This window comes from Equus quagga, chromosome 11, assembly GCF_021613505.1.
Source record: "Equus quagga isolate Etosha38 chromosome 11, UCLA_HA_Equagga_1.0, whole genome shotgun sequence".
Taxonomy (NCBI): Eukaryota; Metazoa; Chordata; class Mammalia; order Perissodactyla; family Equidae; genus Equus; species Equus quagga.
In genome coordinates, this window is record NC_060277.1 from 38,420,482 (window position 1) to 38,438,956 (window position 18,475).

Consider the following 18,475-nt stretch of genomic DNA (forward strand, 5'->3'; position numbering starts at 1 on the left):
AATCATAAATCTGTACACTATAATTTAGAAGAGAGTAATATATTTTAAGAATTCTTTATTCTTTTTGCAACATAACTTTACTTCAAAGAGTAAAGGAAGAATTAATTTAATAAAAAAGTTAATGAACTTTTGAGATAGATATAAAGGCAATGCCAATATATGAACTTACTAAACTATTAATTTTGGAATTTTGGAAATATATTTGTAAAGAGTCTCCTTCACTCCTGTGAAAAGTAGAATATTAAACTAACCATGTTAAATAGCACTTAAGTTATTAGAGCTACAAGCATAGTATTTTGCAGTTGGGTATTCAACACATTTCATGAATGAACAGAAAATTAAGTATTTAAAACTTCGCACAAACTGTGTGCCATTGGGGGATGTAACTTAGATGGAAAATTTATAAAGCAGAGATATGATTAAAATAACAGGTAAAGAGCAATGCACCTTATCTTGATAAAAAATTGTTTCCTCCGATTTCTAATTTTGCAAAATATTTTATAGCTCTCAACACTATTTGTATGATAAGAAAAGGATTTCATTCTTAGAAACAATCCAAGAACTTCAAAACCTTTATTGACACTGTGGCTAGACATATTCCTTTAATATCTTAGCTTGAGAAAATTTACTTTTTAGCCTCTTACTTAATGGACTGCTAATTTAAACTACCAAGTGATCATGTTGAAAAATGGCGAAAGGAAGTCCTATTCTTACAAGGTTAGGACTCTCTCCTTTTATAATTGTTGGAATTTGGTAAAAATCACCCTTGGTCTTGTTATACCATAAGTACTATGTTCATTATGGTGAAATGAAGTAAAAGCACATGAAAATTTTCAAATATCAGATCTCATTTTTCCATTGGCATACATCCACTCACAAATGTGTTTATTTCACAAATTCTTATACAATGTTTGACTGTCCCTAAATTACATAGGACTAAGTCAATCCCATCTTGACTTTTAGACATTCTGTTATTTAGACATATGTGCAACTATTATTCTTATTACTGTTTTGTTGAACATTTACCCAAAAGGGTAATTCAACTTAAATGTTGAAAAACAGTCTATTCTATAAATATCGTCTGACCCATTCCTCCTGGAATCCATCTGAGACATTATGTCTTTGCAGGCTATCATCTGCTTTTCTTCTGTACGATCTTCACCATTTCCTTGGGTGCAATCTTTGAACGGCTTTTTTCCTTTTTTATTATCTGTATTCTGGTTAGTATAAATTGATATTTCCAAACCTTTATTTAGGTAGATTTTGAGATGATTTGATTCTAATTAATTGGGAAGATTTAATACACTATCAGCAATCTGTAGGTAATGTTGTGTGATGGCACCATTAATGTAGAAATTCAATCAATCATTATATTCTAGTTTATTCTTTTCTTTGTAAGAACTTTCAGCAAATTTTTTATTTGGAAATGTACACATTTAAATTGTTATCCTTCACTGTGAGAAAGCAGTATTTCACTTCTAAATTTCTCAGTTATGTCAGATTGAAATATGTGGGTGTGTATGTGTTGAATTTAATGCTTTGTAGTGATTGACATTGTTTTTTATGAGCTCACTCTTAGTGTTAAGGTACTTTATGTTTTATCCAGTTTTTCTGTTAGGTTCAAGTTTTTACTTGAAAAAAGTGAAATATATTTACATATAAATAGGCTTTAACTGTTAGTTTTTTCATGCCCCTCCCTCCCATTAGGTCATAGCTGAAATGAATTAATCTATCTTAGAGACGTATGAAATTGAATGAGAAAATACAAATGTGCAGAAAGATGTGTGGGTATATATATGTGTGTTTGTGTTCATAATAAAAGAAAAGAAAGGACGTAATAGCCCGTTATGTTTAAATTCGTTTTTTTATTTACTCTACAATAATTGTTTTTAAAATTTAAAAAAGAGCCAGTAAGCAATAAATTGAAATCATTTTTCATAATGTAAAGCATCAGTGATATTTCTGTGTTTTCCAATAGAAATGTTAATTATAAGAATTTATTTTAATAGTGGCCTGTCTATTTCCAAATTACTAACAGAAATGAAAGTATTTGTGTACTTTCTAGTATATGGCAATTCTAGATTATCTAAAACTAGAATATTCTTGTGTTTGAGTTTGGATAGGTCATGTATTTAAAGGAAAATGGTCTTTTTTAAGAATACAGAGGGTGTGGGGGGGAACTATTCTTTAGCTCTTTGCTTTGGAAAAGAGCCCTACACTGAAATTTTTGTTATGACTTATAATTTATAAGTTAATGTTTTTCCCTGTCTTAGAACTTCTCTCTCCCATGCTCAAAGAAAATGCTCAATTATACTCTTATATAATATTTTGCATCTTATTCATGTACTTATTCATATTATTATGTTAAGGATGCTCATAGAATCACGTTAGACATCATCTAAAGTATTAATCTAAACATGACTGTGCAATTGTCTTCCTGTACAGCATAACAGGGAACTCCTCAAGAATGAGAGCCCATGAAGTGTCTTTCCTTAACAGATGTAGTCAGGACTATACTGCACTCTACTAAGAATGTGCCATGTCATTTCTGTTGATCTGATTACTATGAAAAATTTGCTAAGCGGTGTCGGTGAATTAACCTTTGGTAAGTGGGATGGTTATTTTCAGATGCAAAATGCTGTAGGATGAATAAAGATTCTTTCATTGAATAAATAAAGTTAGCTTCCTGCTATGTGTTAGACATTTTGCTAGGCTTTGGGGCTCATGGATACATATATCATAATCCCTGCCTTGAGGAGCTCACAGCGAGCTGGAGGAGACACACAGGAAGAAATAATTATGGCTGTGTTAATGCCGTAATTGTGTATATTGTGCAGACCAGTTTGTACTGCCCTCCTTAGTAGTTGTAGTAGGTCAGGAAATAGGGAGAAGGTAAAGCTTTCAACTGATTCATGGAGGATGAGCTATTCTTAAAAAAGGAAACTAAACTAGGTAAGATGTCTCTTTACATATCTGACGTTGCTACTTTTCCTAAAGACTTTACTAAAAAGCATAGTAAAGATATTCTAGTAGTACCTACAGTATCTTTTTGTACAATGCTATGGATGCAAAGTTCGTAGGATACAGATAGAGCTGTGTCAGATTATTTGCTTGGTATGAAGATAAAAATGAGCAAGTAACTGGTTTTCTATTATTAAGGAGTAGAAAGTGTGCGAATCTAGTTAGAGAATTCTTACTATTATTTCTCTTTAATTCTGTTCATATCACATATATACATATATGTATACACACATATATATGTATGTATGTATATGTCCTTTTGCGTTGTGTGTATGCGTAGCTAGCTCTTTTTTTGAAAAAAAGGACTGAGCTCAACATCATTTGTTGTAAGGATTTATTCTGCCCGCTATTTTCTTTTATTTCTAAGAATTAAGGGTTGAATGAATCTCCTCATTGTCCTGATGCATCTTTTTAAAATGTCATGCTTCAGAGTAAACTGATTTCTTTATGATCCTCAGAAAATTTTCCACTGACATAACAGAAATGATTATTTATCTTCCCACATGTTCAAACTGCCTTAAACTGCTTTAGGGTTTATTTGCTTCACAAGTCTTAGTATTGGTCCACATTTTATAACTGCTAAATAAGGGAAAAAATAGTCTTCACAAAACAGCTAGAAAGATTGCTTTAACTGATGATTTTGTTTCAATCATTTTTGAAATTATTGCAGAAAACTGATGAAGAGCCCATGTTTTAGACTGCTTGAAACAGAAGGACTGCTGTTTATTTTAAGAAATTAAGATGGAATTTATTGTTTTCATTTTGGCTATGGATCTTGCAGATTTTTTCTACAGAAATGTAGGTTTTAGTTTATCGTAGGAGAAAAACCAATTATCGATGACTCACTCACAAAATAGTCTAATTATTTGAATTGAACTAAAAATGTTTACTTTATTAAATATAATGAAATCTCAGACGTTTGTGTTGTGTTGAAATATATATATTTCTTGTCCAGCTGATGTTTTTGAAACTTGAAGTTACACGCCCTCATGGAATATTCTGTTATTGCTAGATCAACTGTTAGCCTCATTGGAAAACAAGCCAATAACTGCCATAAATAGCTCTCCAGTTTAAATATAATTGCTCAATAATATGTCCCTACACACACTTCCTCCGTGTCTACCTGCATGGAATAGTTTTGTCACTTCATGTTGATGAAATGCTACGGCTTTGGCAGGAAAGGTGACTTTAGAGTCTGTATTCACCACTGAAATAGGACACATTTAAGCACATTGGAAAGGTACAAATTCAGACACATTTATAATTTAAGTAATTTTTTATGAAATATCAGAAATTTAATTAGCCTAAGCACATAATCAACTGATTATCCATACCATCTGATGCTAGGTCAAAGGGTAATAGAGTATTTAGAGATCATTCTGTTTGTCTTTTAGCAGATATCACTTTGGTCCATTGTCTGGCACAATGCAAAGAGTAGGCAAACATAATTATTGAGTCAGGGAATGAATGAGTAATTTGGCTATATTTGACTAATAATTAATTTGTTTGTCTTGTTTGCATACACATCTGATAATGGGGAAGTGGCTCAGTGTTTATCAGGAGTAGAAACTAGAGTGGGATTAAAACTTTGCCTGGAAATTGACATTGTGAGATAATCATAATAGTTAACTATTGAGTGCTGCTTTTCCGCCAGGCACTCTGCTAAGTTCTTCACATAAATTATGTACTTTAATTTACAACAGTCTTATTAGGTTTCTCTATTTTAGATATGGTAAAACTGGGCTCAGAGAACTTAAGCAAATTTACAAAGGTCACACAGCTACTGCATGCCGGAGGGAAAGCCAAATTTATAATTTATGTAAAGGACAAGAAATATTGCCTTTTTGGGGTTGTTGAAGTGTGAGACCTTGTGTGATAAAATCAACAATGCCCATCATTCAAAATATGCATTTTGTCTTTTCAGAAATGCTATTTTAAAAATGATTATGTTAAGGGGCTGGCCCCGTGGCCGAGTGGTTAAGTTCGCGCGCTCCGCTGCAGGCGGCCCAGTGTTTCGTTGGTTCGAATCCTGGGCGCGGACATGGCACTGCTCATCAGACCACGCTGAGGCAGCGTCCCACATGCCACAACTAGAAGGACCCACAACGAAGAATATACAACTATGTACCGGGGGGCTTTGGGGAGAAAAAGGAAAAAATAAAATCTTTAAAAAAAAAAAATGATTATGTTAAAACAACAATATTGATCGTTCAAAGAGGAATTCTCTCATATGTTTTACAGTATTTTTTTGTATGTAGAGCCTACCTTGTCTGACCTTTCTCAATATATTTTCAAAACCGTGAGGAATAATTTAGCATAATGAGAATGAATAATAAAAGTGAAATTACAAAACTTATCGTATTATAATAAATATAAGAGAAATATTTGAGTATAAACTGGACAGTGGCATAAATGCTGTAGTAAATCATGCCCCCGTCTAAAATCTTCCTAACACCTATTGCTGCGTGAGATCTCTCCTTGTTGTGGCTCTTGTTCATAATAACATGCCCTCGAGGAAATCTTTTTAGTGAAATAAAAATAATACTCATAAATAAGCCACATTTTTTTAGTAAGTACTATGATGTTTGTTTGAGTTTGGTTAGCTAGTTTCCCCTAATTTAAGTGTTTTTAGTCCATGGGAACCCCATAATTATACAGTTTTGCTATAGACTTGAACTAGGGTTAAGATTACCCTACTTAATTCTTTTCTAGTGGGGTTTCTAAATCCTGGGATTTCACAGTTAATTCATTTTTTTTTATCTGTAGGTTGATCTCTCAGAATGCACCCATGAGGACAATATTGAGTGAGATCCACAAGGGTCTGATTTCATTTCGAATCTTTCCTTTGATGGCAGTTGATTTTTAAGTAATTTACGTAACTTAAAAATTCCATTTCTGGATCCGCATGTGCATGACCTACAATGAATGTGCGCGTCTCTGGGAACACGGCCGGGGGTTGCCAACAATGCACAGTGAGAGCTGGAGGTGACTCGCTAGGCAGAGGGATCCCTGCCACCGTGCTTGCCGCCGCCTGTCAGGGAGGGCGTGCAGAGGCAGGATGGCACTTTGAGAACTTTCTTTCACATTCTTGCTGAGGCACCTCTGAAAGACTAAGTGGGTGTGAGTTTGTATGTGTGGTTTTGGGGGTGTGGTGGTGGTGGTAGAAATGTACATGTTTTTAAAGATAGCATTTCAGTGAAAACAGTTGTATGGGAGTTTAACAGCTACATAACTGATTACTGTGTTATTAAGACAACCTTTTGCAGATAGAAATATACAGAAATAACTAGTGTGTCTATGGTACTTAATAACTAATAACAAGGAAAAAAGGCTATTGAAGGCCAGGAATGTGAAGTGGCTTTGTCCAAATTACATTCCAGTAAGTGGTGCAATGGATTTGAACACAGATCTTTTGAGTTAAAATTGAGTTCTCTTTCGCTGTGTCACATGACCTGTTTAACATAACCTAATATTTCTAAAGTGGAATAAGAAGACAAAAGAGATTTTGAATATTCTGACATACCATTTTTTTAATTTTTTTTAAATCATTTTGATAATGACATCAGAATTATGGTGATATTCTAGTAAAATAGTATTTTAATGTCAGACCTCAGCAAAATTCTTAGCATATTCCAAACTGATAACTTAATAAAGGAGATAAAATTATGTTAACATAATGCTTTGTTCTATTTAGAACTTCTCTCTCCCATGCTCCCATTTTACAGTCTAAATCTTAACAATAAAACTTTTTAAGCTCCTTATTTTACATCTTTCTTTTCACTATATTGTACCAATAAAACCGTAAGTACTCAAGTAACACAAATAAATAACACATATATTTATAGCTCCCTGAAGTTAATCTTTACTTTTAGTTTAAAAAATCCCCAAATTATTTTCAGCACTGGAGCACCTGTTATCATAAACTTTGTGTTCTGCATCATTTCGTTTCTAAACTCTTAATAGTTAGTTGTGGGGTAGTATAGATGGTGCCTCACAAGCTGTAATATGCTCGTCACATCATGTTGTTTTTATCCTCCCTGCCCGCTGTTCATTCTCAACGTGAAAAATCACAGCATATCATTGACAGGAGGTCTGGCTTTCAGGCAGACTTTTGTAATTATTCCCACTGAGGCACTGTCAATAGGATTAAAACACAGATTCTGGAACTGCCCATCCCAGATGAGGTCAGCACTCTGAGCAGTGGGAGTACTATTTCTACAAGCTGTGCTTTCCTCTTTGCATTATGGAAGCATAGACGTTAATATGACACAAATATTTGCAAACTCCTATGGAAACAGACCAGCTTTGCCTGAGTTAAGTAACATGTCCATCTGCAATAAATAACAGCATTCATTAGAGTCCCTAACTATGTATGTATGTAGATTCTGCAATAATATTAAAGCCCAGAAAGTTTCAATTACAGAACAATTCACTTATAGTTCATAATTAATAAACTCTTTGCAGCTGCATAACTGTGGCCGGAAACATCTGCAAAGCCTCATATTTTACACACAGACACATACACATAATTCCTTCAGAAAAAGTGCAATTGTGCTTAAAATCACAGGTCTGGAAACGGAATAAGACCTGAGGAAGCTGAGTCTAGTTGTATTCAATTAGCTCATGGGGGAGCGCTTGGGGGGGCGGGGAGGAAACCAGCCTGTTTGTTTCTGGCAAAGTGATGTGGGTAAAAATAAGAATGTTTAATATCTATTCAGATGTTCACTCAAAACTCAATTTGTAGATAATGTATCAAAAATCTTCCCTAAACATAAGCTTGGTATTAAGAAGAATCTATTTCCTTGAAGTTATAAAAGTACTCAGATAAAATTGCTATTCCTCGGGTAAAAGATAAATTATTTGTGAAACTCTAAAATTAACAAATGGATAAAAAAGAGATATAGATTTTTATGTCAGTTAATTTATTACATCTAAATACAGCTTGATAAAAATAAATGAATATAGAGTATGTGTTTTAGAAAAGCAAACTAATACCTTATCAGCAGATAAAATTTGGTATTTTTTCTTAATGTTTGCTTAAATGTTCGATTCGAAGTTGCATTATTAGTGAATTTTATTATATATAACAGCTTTACTGAGATATAATTCACAAACCATATTATTTACCCATTAAAGTGAACAATTCAGTGGTTTTAGAGTGTAGTCATAGAGTTATACAACCATCAGTACAGATGAGTTTAGAACATTTTCATCATCCCAAAAAGAACCCCTGTATCCAGGAACAGTCATTTGCCATTTCTCCTCACTGCCCCAGCCCCTAGGCAACCACTGATCTACTTTGTATCTCTATAGATTTGCCTATTCTGAAATATGTCATACGAATGGAATTATACACTATGTTATCTTTTGTGACTAGATATTTCACACAGCATAATATTTTCAAGATTCATCCATATTGTAGCAAGTGTCAGTATTTAACTCCTTTTGATTGCTGAATAATATTCCATTGTGTTTATTCATTCATTAGTTGATGGAATTTGGATTGTTTCTGCTATGAACATTTTTGTACAAGTTTTTGTGTGGATATATATTTTCACATTTATTGGGTGTATACCTAGGTATATCTTCCAGCCCTGGTGGTTTAGTGGTTGATTCCACACACTCACCACCGAGGTGTGGGTCCGTTTCCCGGTCAGGGACCCACATCACCTGTCTGTCCATTGTTGGACTGGTGGCTGCATGTTACTGTGATGCTGAAAGCTCTGCCACCCGTATTTCAAATACCAGCAGGGTCCCCCATGGTGGAAAGGTTTTGCAGAAGCTGCCAGAGTAAGACAGACAAGGAAGACGGCCCTGGCCACCCACTTTTGAAAGAATTGGCCATGAAAACCCTATGAATAGCAGCACTGTCTGATGTAGTGCCGGAAGGTCAGAAGATGGAGCAAAAAGACTGGGCAGGGTCCTGCTTTGCTGTACACAGGGTCGCTAGGAATCGGAATTAACTCGATGGCATTAACAACAACAAAAATATACCTGGGGTAACATGGTAACTATGCTTAACCTTTTGAGAAACTGCCAGTTTTTTTAAAAGTAGCTGCATTATTTTACATTCCCAACATCAGTGTATGAGGAATCTAGTTCCTCCGTATTCTACCAACACTTTTTTTCTCTGTCTTTTGATTATAGCCATCCTACTGGGTATAAGTGGTATTTCCTTGTGGTTTTGATTTGCATTTCCCTGATGGGTAATGATCTTGGGAATGTTTTTGTGTTCATTGGTCATTTGTATATCTTCCCTGGAGAAATATATATTCAGATTCTTTGTCTATTGTTTGATTGGATTTTTAATAAATTTTAATTTTTTCATTTTCTTCTTAAAATGTTAATTTATTAGATTTCTCACTAATATCTCATTTTACCTCTCTCATCACGTTTATGGTGGTAATATTTTATTATCATGCATTCTTTAGAGACTTTTGACAGTCTGAGAAAAGACCTAGAACCTTCAGGATGAAGGATTCTAAACACCTGGAAAACTTTTAAAATATAGAAATGCCCAGGCCCTAATAATGATTCAATTATTTTGATAGAGAAAAGGCATTAGTATCTTTTCAAAGCATCCCTAATGTGCAGGCACGAGGACAGCTGAGTAAGATACGGATTCTCAGTGTCTTCATGTCCAGGATGGTGTCGGGTATGTCTGGGACATAAATTGTAGCTTAACATTTTCAAAACAGGAAGCCCATTAAGGACTAGGATATCTTCCTTGGCAGTGGAAGAACTCCAGAAGTATGTGGATTTTCTGGGATACCCAGTTTGTGGGAAAGGATCCTTAGAAATTTAGCCAGATAGGATTTTCCCCAGGCTTACCCTGAGAACCCTGAAGAACAAGTGCAAATCTGAATGTCTGCACCCTCTTTCAGAAGGAAGAGATGTACTCCATTTCAACTAATTGCTTAGCTTCAAGAGGAGGAGAAGTTTGTTTGAAGCTTGTAGGATGGCCTTTAAGGTTGTTCATTGTGAACACAAAGTTGGAAGACCGTTACTCTGATAGTTCACAGACTGCCTCAAGCAAGTATATACGCAAAGGCTTGACACCCCGTTGCTTAAACACTTGACATTCTTGGAAGACATCTGTGGGATATATGATTGTTAGGAGAGTTTAATTGAGAATTAGAACACAAGGCTTTAGTGTTAACTCTCATGTGTTTAAGTATCTTTGTGTTTGGTATTTTGTTGCAATGTTATTACTCTTAAGTAATTTGTTTATAAATGGGAAACCCTATTGCTTTTGTGTTCTTTTTAAAAGAATTTAAATCCCAAATATTATTTGAAACACTTTAGTTACATTGGGACAATATTCTTATTTAAAAATAGTTGGAATTACATATAATTTACATTAATTGCATGGCAGGAGATAATATAGTAGATTTTGTAATATAATATATTGTAATATAACTTAATGGATAGATTGCAGTGGATAATGTTGTTCCTATCTAGTAAACAGAAGTTTCATGAACTTCCTAGATTCCCTTTTTCTTTGGTAGTTTTCCATTTAAAAGAAACATTAAGACTAAGCAAAAACTTGCTTAGTGTATGAAATCTGACAAGATTATGGTTCTTGGCTCTAGGATAATGGACTTATGTTATTTCATTCATTAAGGCCCTAAGGACTGAAAAAAACAGTCTAAAGAATCAATCCCAGGCGTTTGTGGTAACATTGAAAAATACTATTACTAAAATAATATGGGAAAGATTATTTTTACAAAAGTAATTAAATAGTGAAAACAAATTTTATACGTATTCCCAATCTTCATCAATACAGTGAAACATTACCTTCAAGCAAATGTTTAGTTAAAAAAGCAAAAACATCAAAAAGGCAGGAAATTAACATGGTATGTTTCTTGTCATAACTAACTTTCCCATAGTACACATGCTCTATTCATTAAAGTTTGCTTTGCGTTCAAATGCTATTGAACAAATGTAAAAATAAAGCACAGGAAGAAAAGTTTCAAAACTGCTATTTCACCCTTCCTAGAAAGTTATTCTTGTATACTTCATAGTTAGGTATAAAGGGAATTTATCTTTGAGGTTTCAGAAGGCATTTACCTCCAAAGACTTTTTTACTAGTGCTTTTTGGAAAACCAGCTGCATTTATAGAGAAGAGAAATTGCCTTCATTTCCATGTAGTCTTTTTCGGAGCAGTTGGAGAGCTCATCTGATTCTTCCTTATGTGGTTGACTCTCAGATGTGCCACTTCACCCCAGTTTATCTCATGGAGGATTTTACTCTAGCTATTTCATGTAGCTGTCTCATCTAAAATTTTAATTTTAAGAGCATCTGTTACTTGCTTCCCAAAATCTTACCACCCAATTGCTCACTATTATCCTAAGAAGTACAGCTTATGTCTTTGCATGTTTTTAGCTTTAGTCTTGTTTTTAAGTTGAAATATAATTGGTGTACAATATCCTATTAGTTTCAGGTGTACATCATAGTGATGCAATATTTATCTGTATTATGAAATGATCACACGGTAAGTCTAGTTACCGTCCGTCACCATACAAAGTTATTACAGTATTTTTGACTACCTTCTTCTAACTGGAAGTTTGCACCTCTTAATCCCCTTTACCTATTTCACCTGCCCCCCAAACCCTCCCTCGCTCTGGTAACCACCAGTTCATTTGGCTTTACTCAACATCATAGCTCCAAAGATTTTCTACTTATTTTTAATAACTCTAAATTACTAGTCTCCTCAGAGGTTAAGTGAAAACTGCCCTGTTACCACTTATTATTTTCAATATTAACTGAACTGAGACAGAATATTACTTCAAAGAAAAAATGTTAAGACTTTTATGACCACATATGTCTGGTATTGCCTCTGTCATTATCTATTTAGTGATAGCCATACGTGTACTCCATAATTTTGCAGGCATCTTCAGTGCCAAAATTGATAGTAAAATTAAGAATACCTATTTAATATCTCTCCTGTAGTGTGCTAGGGTATTATTTCATAGTTTTCTAAATTAAAGTAATAGCTTTAAATTAGTAAAAGTGTATAATAGAAGACAGTAGGGACTCGTTGAAAATTAATTTTTAGGGTTTCTCAAGCTCTTGAGACCCATGGAATAAGTGCCAAACTGTGGCTCATTCAGCAGTCAAGACTGGTGGAATAGCATATGGTTGAGTATCAGTAGTCCTGTGTTCTAAATCCAGTTTTAACCTAGACAAACAGAATTATTTGAAGAACTCAGGTTACTTTTGCTTCAAATCTGTTTTCCCATCTGTTAAAGTGGTAACAGAATTTAATGTAATTTGAAAGTTGAGTGATAAGATTTTTAAATTTCTCTACATTAGGTACCATATATATTCTACAAATCATGTAAGTTGAGCAAGAAATGCACCTCCTTGTTTGTGAAAAAAAGAGGACTAAGCCTTTAGTTAGACGCTTTTATTTGCAATGGGAGAATGAGAATTCTGATGGATTCTCCTAAGTTGTTTGCTGCCTACAAATCCTGGAAGCCTTACTTAGTACATGTTCAATCGTATTGTCATTATGTTCCCCATCTCCCTGCTCCCTAAAGTCCTCTCCTTGTGAGAAGTAAATACACACATAATGTCTTCAAAGGCTGTCAGCAGACAACTCTTCTCTCCATCTCTCTGTCTCTTTCTCTTCTTTTTTAATTTTTTTTTTTTCTTTTTACTTCTCTGGGCCTTAATGTTATCTAGCTGCAAGTTCTGAGTCCAACATTGCCTTCTCTGTTTTATGGATCCTTTATCTGATCGTTGAATTACAGATAATACATTGAGCAAGATACAGTGAATACTCAAAGAAAGGAATTTCCACCTGAGAAATCCATGCTAAATCCCTTATCTTACCAGTTAAATATTCTTTTATGTGGCAAGATCATATCTTTAGAAACATTTTAAGGTGTTATATTTTTGTTATATTATTTTGTAATCAATCTCATTACTCGCCCTGTGCCTTGGATTTATAGTAATTGTTACTGAGAACATGAGAAGAGGCATTAAGCTTCTTTGCTTGATACGATTGTGAGTGCTTTCCTCTTGTATGAATTGGGGAAGCCAACTAAAGGCAGCCTGGCTTCTGAGGGCAGTAGTGGATCAGATATTTTCAAAGAGATGGTTGTAGTTCTGTTTAAATATCTATCATTTATCTATCTCTTGCAATATAACATATCTTTAAGTTTCTAAGTCATGCAAAAGACCTATCTTGTTTGTGTAAAACAGCCTTATTTTCTTGAAGCTCAAAATGTAATTTCAAAATCTCAGCTATACCAAATTGTGCATTAAATATTCAGCATGCGAACAAAAGTAGAGAAGACTCAGCTTTTTTCTGGAGAATATACCATCCTCATTAGAAAGGATTGTTCCCCCCCTCCCAAGAGTGAAAATGTGATGAAGTTCCTGAATAATGCCCAAGTTAAGAACATTAAATAAGCCTGAATATAATAAATTAAAAGTTATCAGTGAATTTATGTTCAATATTCACTAATGTTTCTTTATACATATGATATTAATTTCTATTAAATTTGAAGGTCAGTAAAACTTAGATAGTCATTTAATAAATGTGAAGGGTAAATCGAATTCATTTAACATATTCGATATATAATACCATCAATTAATAAAAAGTTGTTGAAATAATGAAAATTTAATTTGGTAAATTTTAATTGAAGATAAATATATAAAATGTCCAGTGATAGTAAATGGTTCGAGGTCACTTGACTGTTTTAATAACAAATAGGATCTGGGTGAGTCAGAGCATCTTCACTAGGAGATGATGGAACCATTCTCTGTACAGTGTTCATTGCTGAGGTAGTTGCTGTGTTACGTGACTGTGCCCTTAACCTCTCCCAGCAGAGAAGAAACAGTTGTCATCTATTTACAATTGATGGCTTTCTCCTTATTTCTGGTGGAATAAATTTCTCCTTTTCATAGGATTTCATTATTTTCAGTAACAAAAGAAGTTCCCCTAGTGGAAAGCAGCCTGCCTTATAACTTAAATTGGTTGAAATTATATCTTGAAGTTTCCTGAAAACTTGGGGGGAATACATTTCTATCACTTGCAGATGAAATTTTTTACGTCATTATTTCTAGTCAGGTAATTAAAATTATTTTAATATTTTTCAATATGAACCAAATTGACACATAAAAAGTTAATTTACAGCTATATTAGATTACAAAAACATACCTTTGAAGTGTGTTAATGCAGATCAAAAAACAAGTTAATTATATTGAAATCAAAGTTACTCTGAATCAAATATCCTAAGATTTTGTCTAGATTAATTATGCTTGTGCTCAGTTTTGAGCTCTAGACTTTGGACTGATGCCAAGTACAGGTGCAAGTTTGCTGTCACTTGGTTTTTATTATTTGGTTTTAAAATGCAGTATTATGAAATTGGGTTATTGATATACACCAAAACAAAATTTTATTGTAAAAAGCTCATTTTTCACAAATCAAAGATATTGTATTCTCTGCTAAATACTACTAAAATTTAAAAATGGTCTATTTGCTCTCATGTTCCTGTTTTCACTTTTTTTGCATACCCAGCCTGTGGCCGTGGGTTCTACAAATCTTCCTCTCAAGATCTTCAGTGCTCTCGTTGTCCTACTCACAGTTTTTCTGATAAAGAAGGCTCCTCAAGGTGTGAATGTGAAGATGGGTATTACAGGGCTCCGTCCGATCCTCCGTATGTTGCGTGTACAAGTAAGTTCATAATAGTAAAGAAAGAGGGACTTTCAGATCCTTTCTACTCATCTGTTCTATTAGGACATCGTTGAGATAGGCATCGATTTTGTGAATACGTTCTTAATTATTATTAAATATTTTAAAATTTTCCATGAGCCGATAATTATGGCTGAACAATAATATAAAATAGGTACATCTTACATCATCTTCAGTGTAATTCTCAATGTCTGCAAAATCAGGGTGCATTTTAAGAATATTTTTCACATGTATCTAATAGGAATCCTAAATAAAATGTAAAAGTTATGTGAGCCATACATGGATATGAAATGTGACTAAAAAGTAATGGTTTCTGAATTAAAATTCCATCACTAAATAGAGCAAATCTCACATCTTGGTGCTTCAGTTAATGAATGTTTGAGAGACCGAAATCCAAAGCCAGTCCCAGACACGGCTGTAAATCATTCTCCCACGTTGAGAATGAATAGATGTATTCTCCCTTGTATGGTTAAAAGGGAAACTATTTTTAAACAACTGCACAACTGTTTTTTTAGGTGCATTAACTGTTCTTTTTTAATTGCTTGGAAGAAAAATAGCTAAAGACTGTGGCAAAAGTACAAAGACAGTTGTTATCCTGTTTTCATTTTGACATATTAAATGGAAAATAAATAAAGCCTCTTGCCAAGTGAATTCAAGGAGGCTTTTATATGGCTTCTCTAGGAAAGGTAATGAAACGTTTATGTGAAAGAAAGCATTTCAGCTAGTTTTCTGTATGGTAATTGAGCCACTAGCTTAATGCCCACGCAAATCCTTTCGTTCATTTTTTGTTTGTTTTCTCCGTTTTTGTTTATTTGCTTATTTATTTTTGGTTTCCAAAGGGCCTCCATCTGCACCACAGAACCTCATTTTCAACATCAACCAAACCACAGTGAGTTTGGAGTGGAGTCCTCCTGCAGACAACGGGGGAAGAAACGACGTGACCTACAGAATATTGTGTAAGCGGTGCAGCTGGGAGCAGGGCGAATGTGTTCCCTGTGGGAGTAACATTGGATATATGCCCCAGCAGACTGGATTAGAGGATAACTATGTCACTGTCATGGACCTGCTGGCCCATGCTAATTACACTTTCGAAGTTGAAGCTGTAAATGGAGTTTCTGACCTAAGCCGATCCCAGAGGCTCTTTGCAGCTGTCAGTATCACCACTGGTCAAGCAGGTATGTTTTTGTGTTTGTCTTCACTAAATGAATAATGTGACCACATAAGTGAGTTGTCTCGCTTGAATATTTAGTGAACTTGGGTCCGCAGAACTGGATTATTCCAGCTTGTTGATTATTCACACTTTTAACTTTTCTTTGTTATTTCTCCTGTTGCCTGTTCAACCATTCCTAGACTCATTAACATCTCCTCCAGAGATCCAACAGGAGACATAAAAAGGGGTAAATTGTAAACCGGTAAAGAATACTCTAACACAAGCAACTCTCTTGAAAGATGTAGAGGAGGGAGAGTGAAAATATTGGACAAAATAAGATGTAGGGTAATTCTTGGATTTTTACCTTGTTGTGTAGTATGTGCTCATGATGAAAAATCTGCATAATTGGGAAGAATGAAAGAATTGGCTGCACTGTCTCACATAGTGCTAACAATTTTTCACCACATAGAATGTGGTATTTGTAATATATGGTAATTCTGCATTAAAATTTGCATGAGGGAATTTTAAGTTCATGGTAGATTTGTGATCATATTAATGTCCATAATATTGGAATAAGTACTTGGGGGATCTCATGAGGATTTCAAAAGAAATGAATTAACAAATATAATAACAATGATGATTGTGACCTTGTAGCTTAGCCTAAGAGGAATTTTCACTCATTTTCTTAGTGGCATTCGAGATGCCCTCCTCAGTCCTTCTTTGCTGTGGTAAGTATGTTTTGGAAAATACAAATTGGGAAGGAAGTTTCAGAAACTGGAGACTTCCTAAACCTTCAGAAAAAGTCTCATTACTGAAGGAAGTTTGAGAAGTTGAGGGCTTTCTCAACCTTTTGAAAATTTTTGCTCTGAAGGAAGCTGCTATGTAGTTGATATAGCCAAGTGTTCTGTCATCGTCATTAATAAAATGGGACCTGCACTGGAGTACTGAGTTGTGTGAGCATCATAACATGCTTATAACAAGGTCTTCTTGCTCTTTGGCTGGCTGTCAAAAACCAGTATTATCCCAAATTCCTATACATAGACTAATCTAGTCTTCATTTCTACGCCAAATTGAACAAAATGTTACCTATTTAAATTATATCTGCAGAAGGAAAACCATGCATATGGTCTCATGCTTACCATTTTGCACAGATTAGTGGGTTCTTATTCTAAAGATTTCATTCTGATGTTTATTTAAAAGGCTATTGCAAATCAGATCTCCTGTGTAAAAGCAGAAGTCTGGAGGTAAAACAACATAGAAACTTTTAAGTCTTCAAAAATTGGACAAAAGAAATAACTAATTTAACTGATAGTTGGTTTGATTCATTTTATTTACCCTTACCCTATTTGCTGTTCTTTTAAAATGCTGTTGTCATTAGATATTTTTACTTGTGTTGCTTTATATTGAAATTTGTCATCATAACTCTACAGCGGGCGGGTTTGAAACATTTTAGGTTCATGATTGTGACACTAGAGCTATCTTTGGAACCATTAATAGAATGAGCTAGAGTAACTGCTTTATTCCTGCTAATATCAAGTAAAAGAAGGGACATTTTAATTTGTTTTTGAATACTACCTAAAGATGCTAAACTGATGCCACGAATAGAGTCTGCTAAAAAAGCTGCTTTTGAGACCTGATTTATTGCTCTTTAAATGTCTGTTGTTTAATTTTTTGAGTTAATGCTGCGTGGGATAAATAAGTCATATATTTTCCATAAATTCCTGCATCAAATATCTCACAGTAGTATCTCACAGTAGTTAGGTAAAGGCTTCGGGCGTTGATTGTCTTCTGGTTAAGAGCAAACTAGCTTTGTTTCTGAAGGGGGAGGTAATTTACATATGCAAAAATTAGATTTGATGGTTGCACACTCTGTAAATATACTAAAAAAAATATTGAATTATGTACTTAAAATCAGTGAATTTTGTAGTCTGGAAATTATATACCTCAATAAAGCTATTAAAATTTTTAAAATGAACAAATATAATAAAGTTAATAATCAACCTAGGTTTGCACTTTTATATTAAAATATTAATTCCCTATTGTCTAGTCTCTACTACATTTCAAATACTAAAAACCCACATGAATTTACCCTGTTAACTTTTTCTCCTCTCAAAAAGAAATGCATTGAAATATATTGTTCTGTTGCATTTGTATGCCCATCTTCTCCCACCATCACCCATGTTTTCGCTCTTTCTCAAGGGGGAATGTTTTGAAACTTTGTCCTTGATCATGACTATCCATGGAAACCTACAGCGATCCTTCTAATTCTCATTCTCCATTAGCCAAACAGCACCGCCTCCCACCTGGTTTATGCCACAGTCACTTCAATGATGAAGTTATTCTGGGTCTCTGGTCAGTTATGGCCCTCATCAGCAACGCACTGATGCCTAGTGTGAAAAGATTTAAGAGAGTCTGCATATGTCTGAGCAAGAATAGAGAGTAAGGATGGAAAAGAGCCAGTGTTTGAAAGGTAGAGTGCACACTGTAGTTCCCTTTCTATTAAGTTTGGATTGTGGAGCTCAAGACTCCCCATAGCACTGTTTGTGGAAATGGAAGTAGATTGAGGACCCCTTGTCCTTTGCTCAGGGGAGAGCAAAGTG

General features: G+C 34.4%; 1 protein-coding gene across 4 annotated transcripts in view; it reads left to right on the forward strand.

Annotated features, from left to right (window-relative positions):
• The window catches only part of EPHA7 (EPH receptor A7), a 169,023-nt gene that overhangs the window by 45,458 nt on the left and 105,090 nt on the right, over positions 1–18,475 (forward strand). For all 4 annotated transcript variants that reach the window (XM_046677608.1, XM_046677609.1, XM_046677610.1 and 1 more), the window contains exons 4-5: positions 14,552–14,707; positions 15,565–15,900. In XM_046677608.1, coding sequence (XP_046533564.1) covers positions 14,552–14,707; positions 15,565–15,900 — 492 coding nt within the window. The remainder of the gene's footprint in view (positions 1–14,551; positions 14,708–15,564; positions 15,901–18,475) is intronic.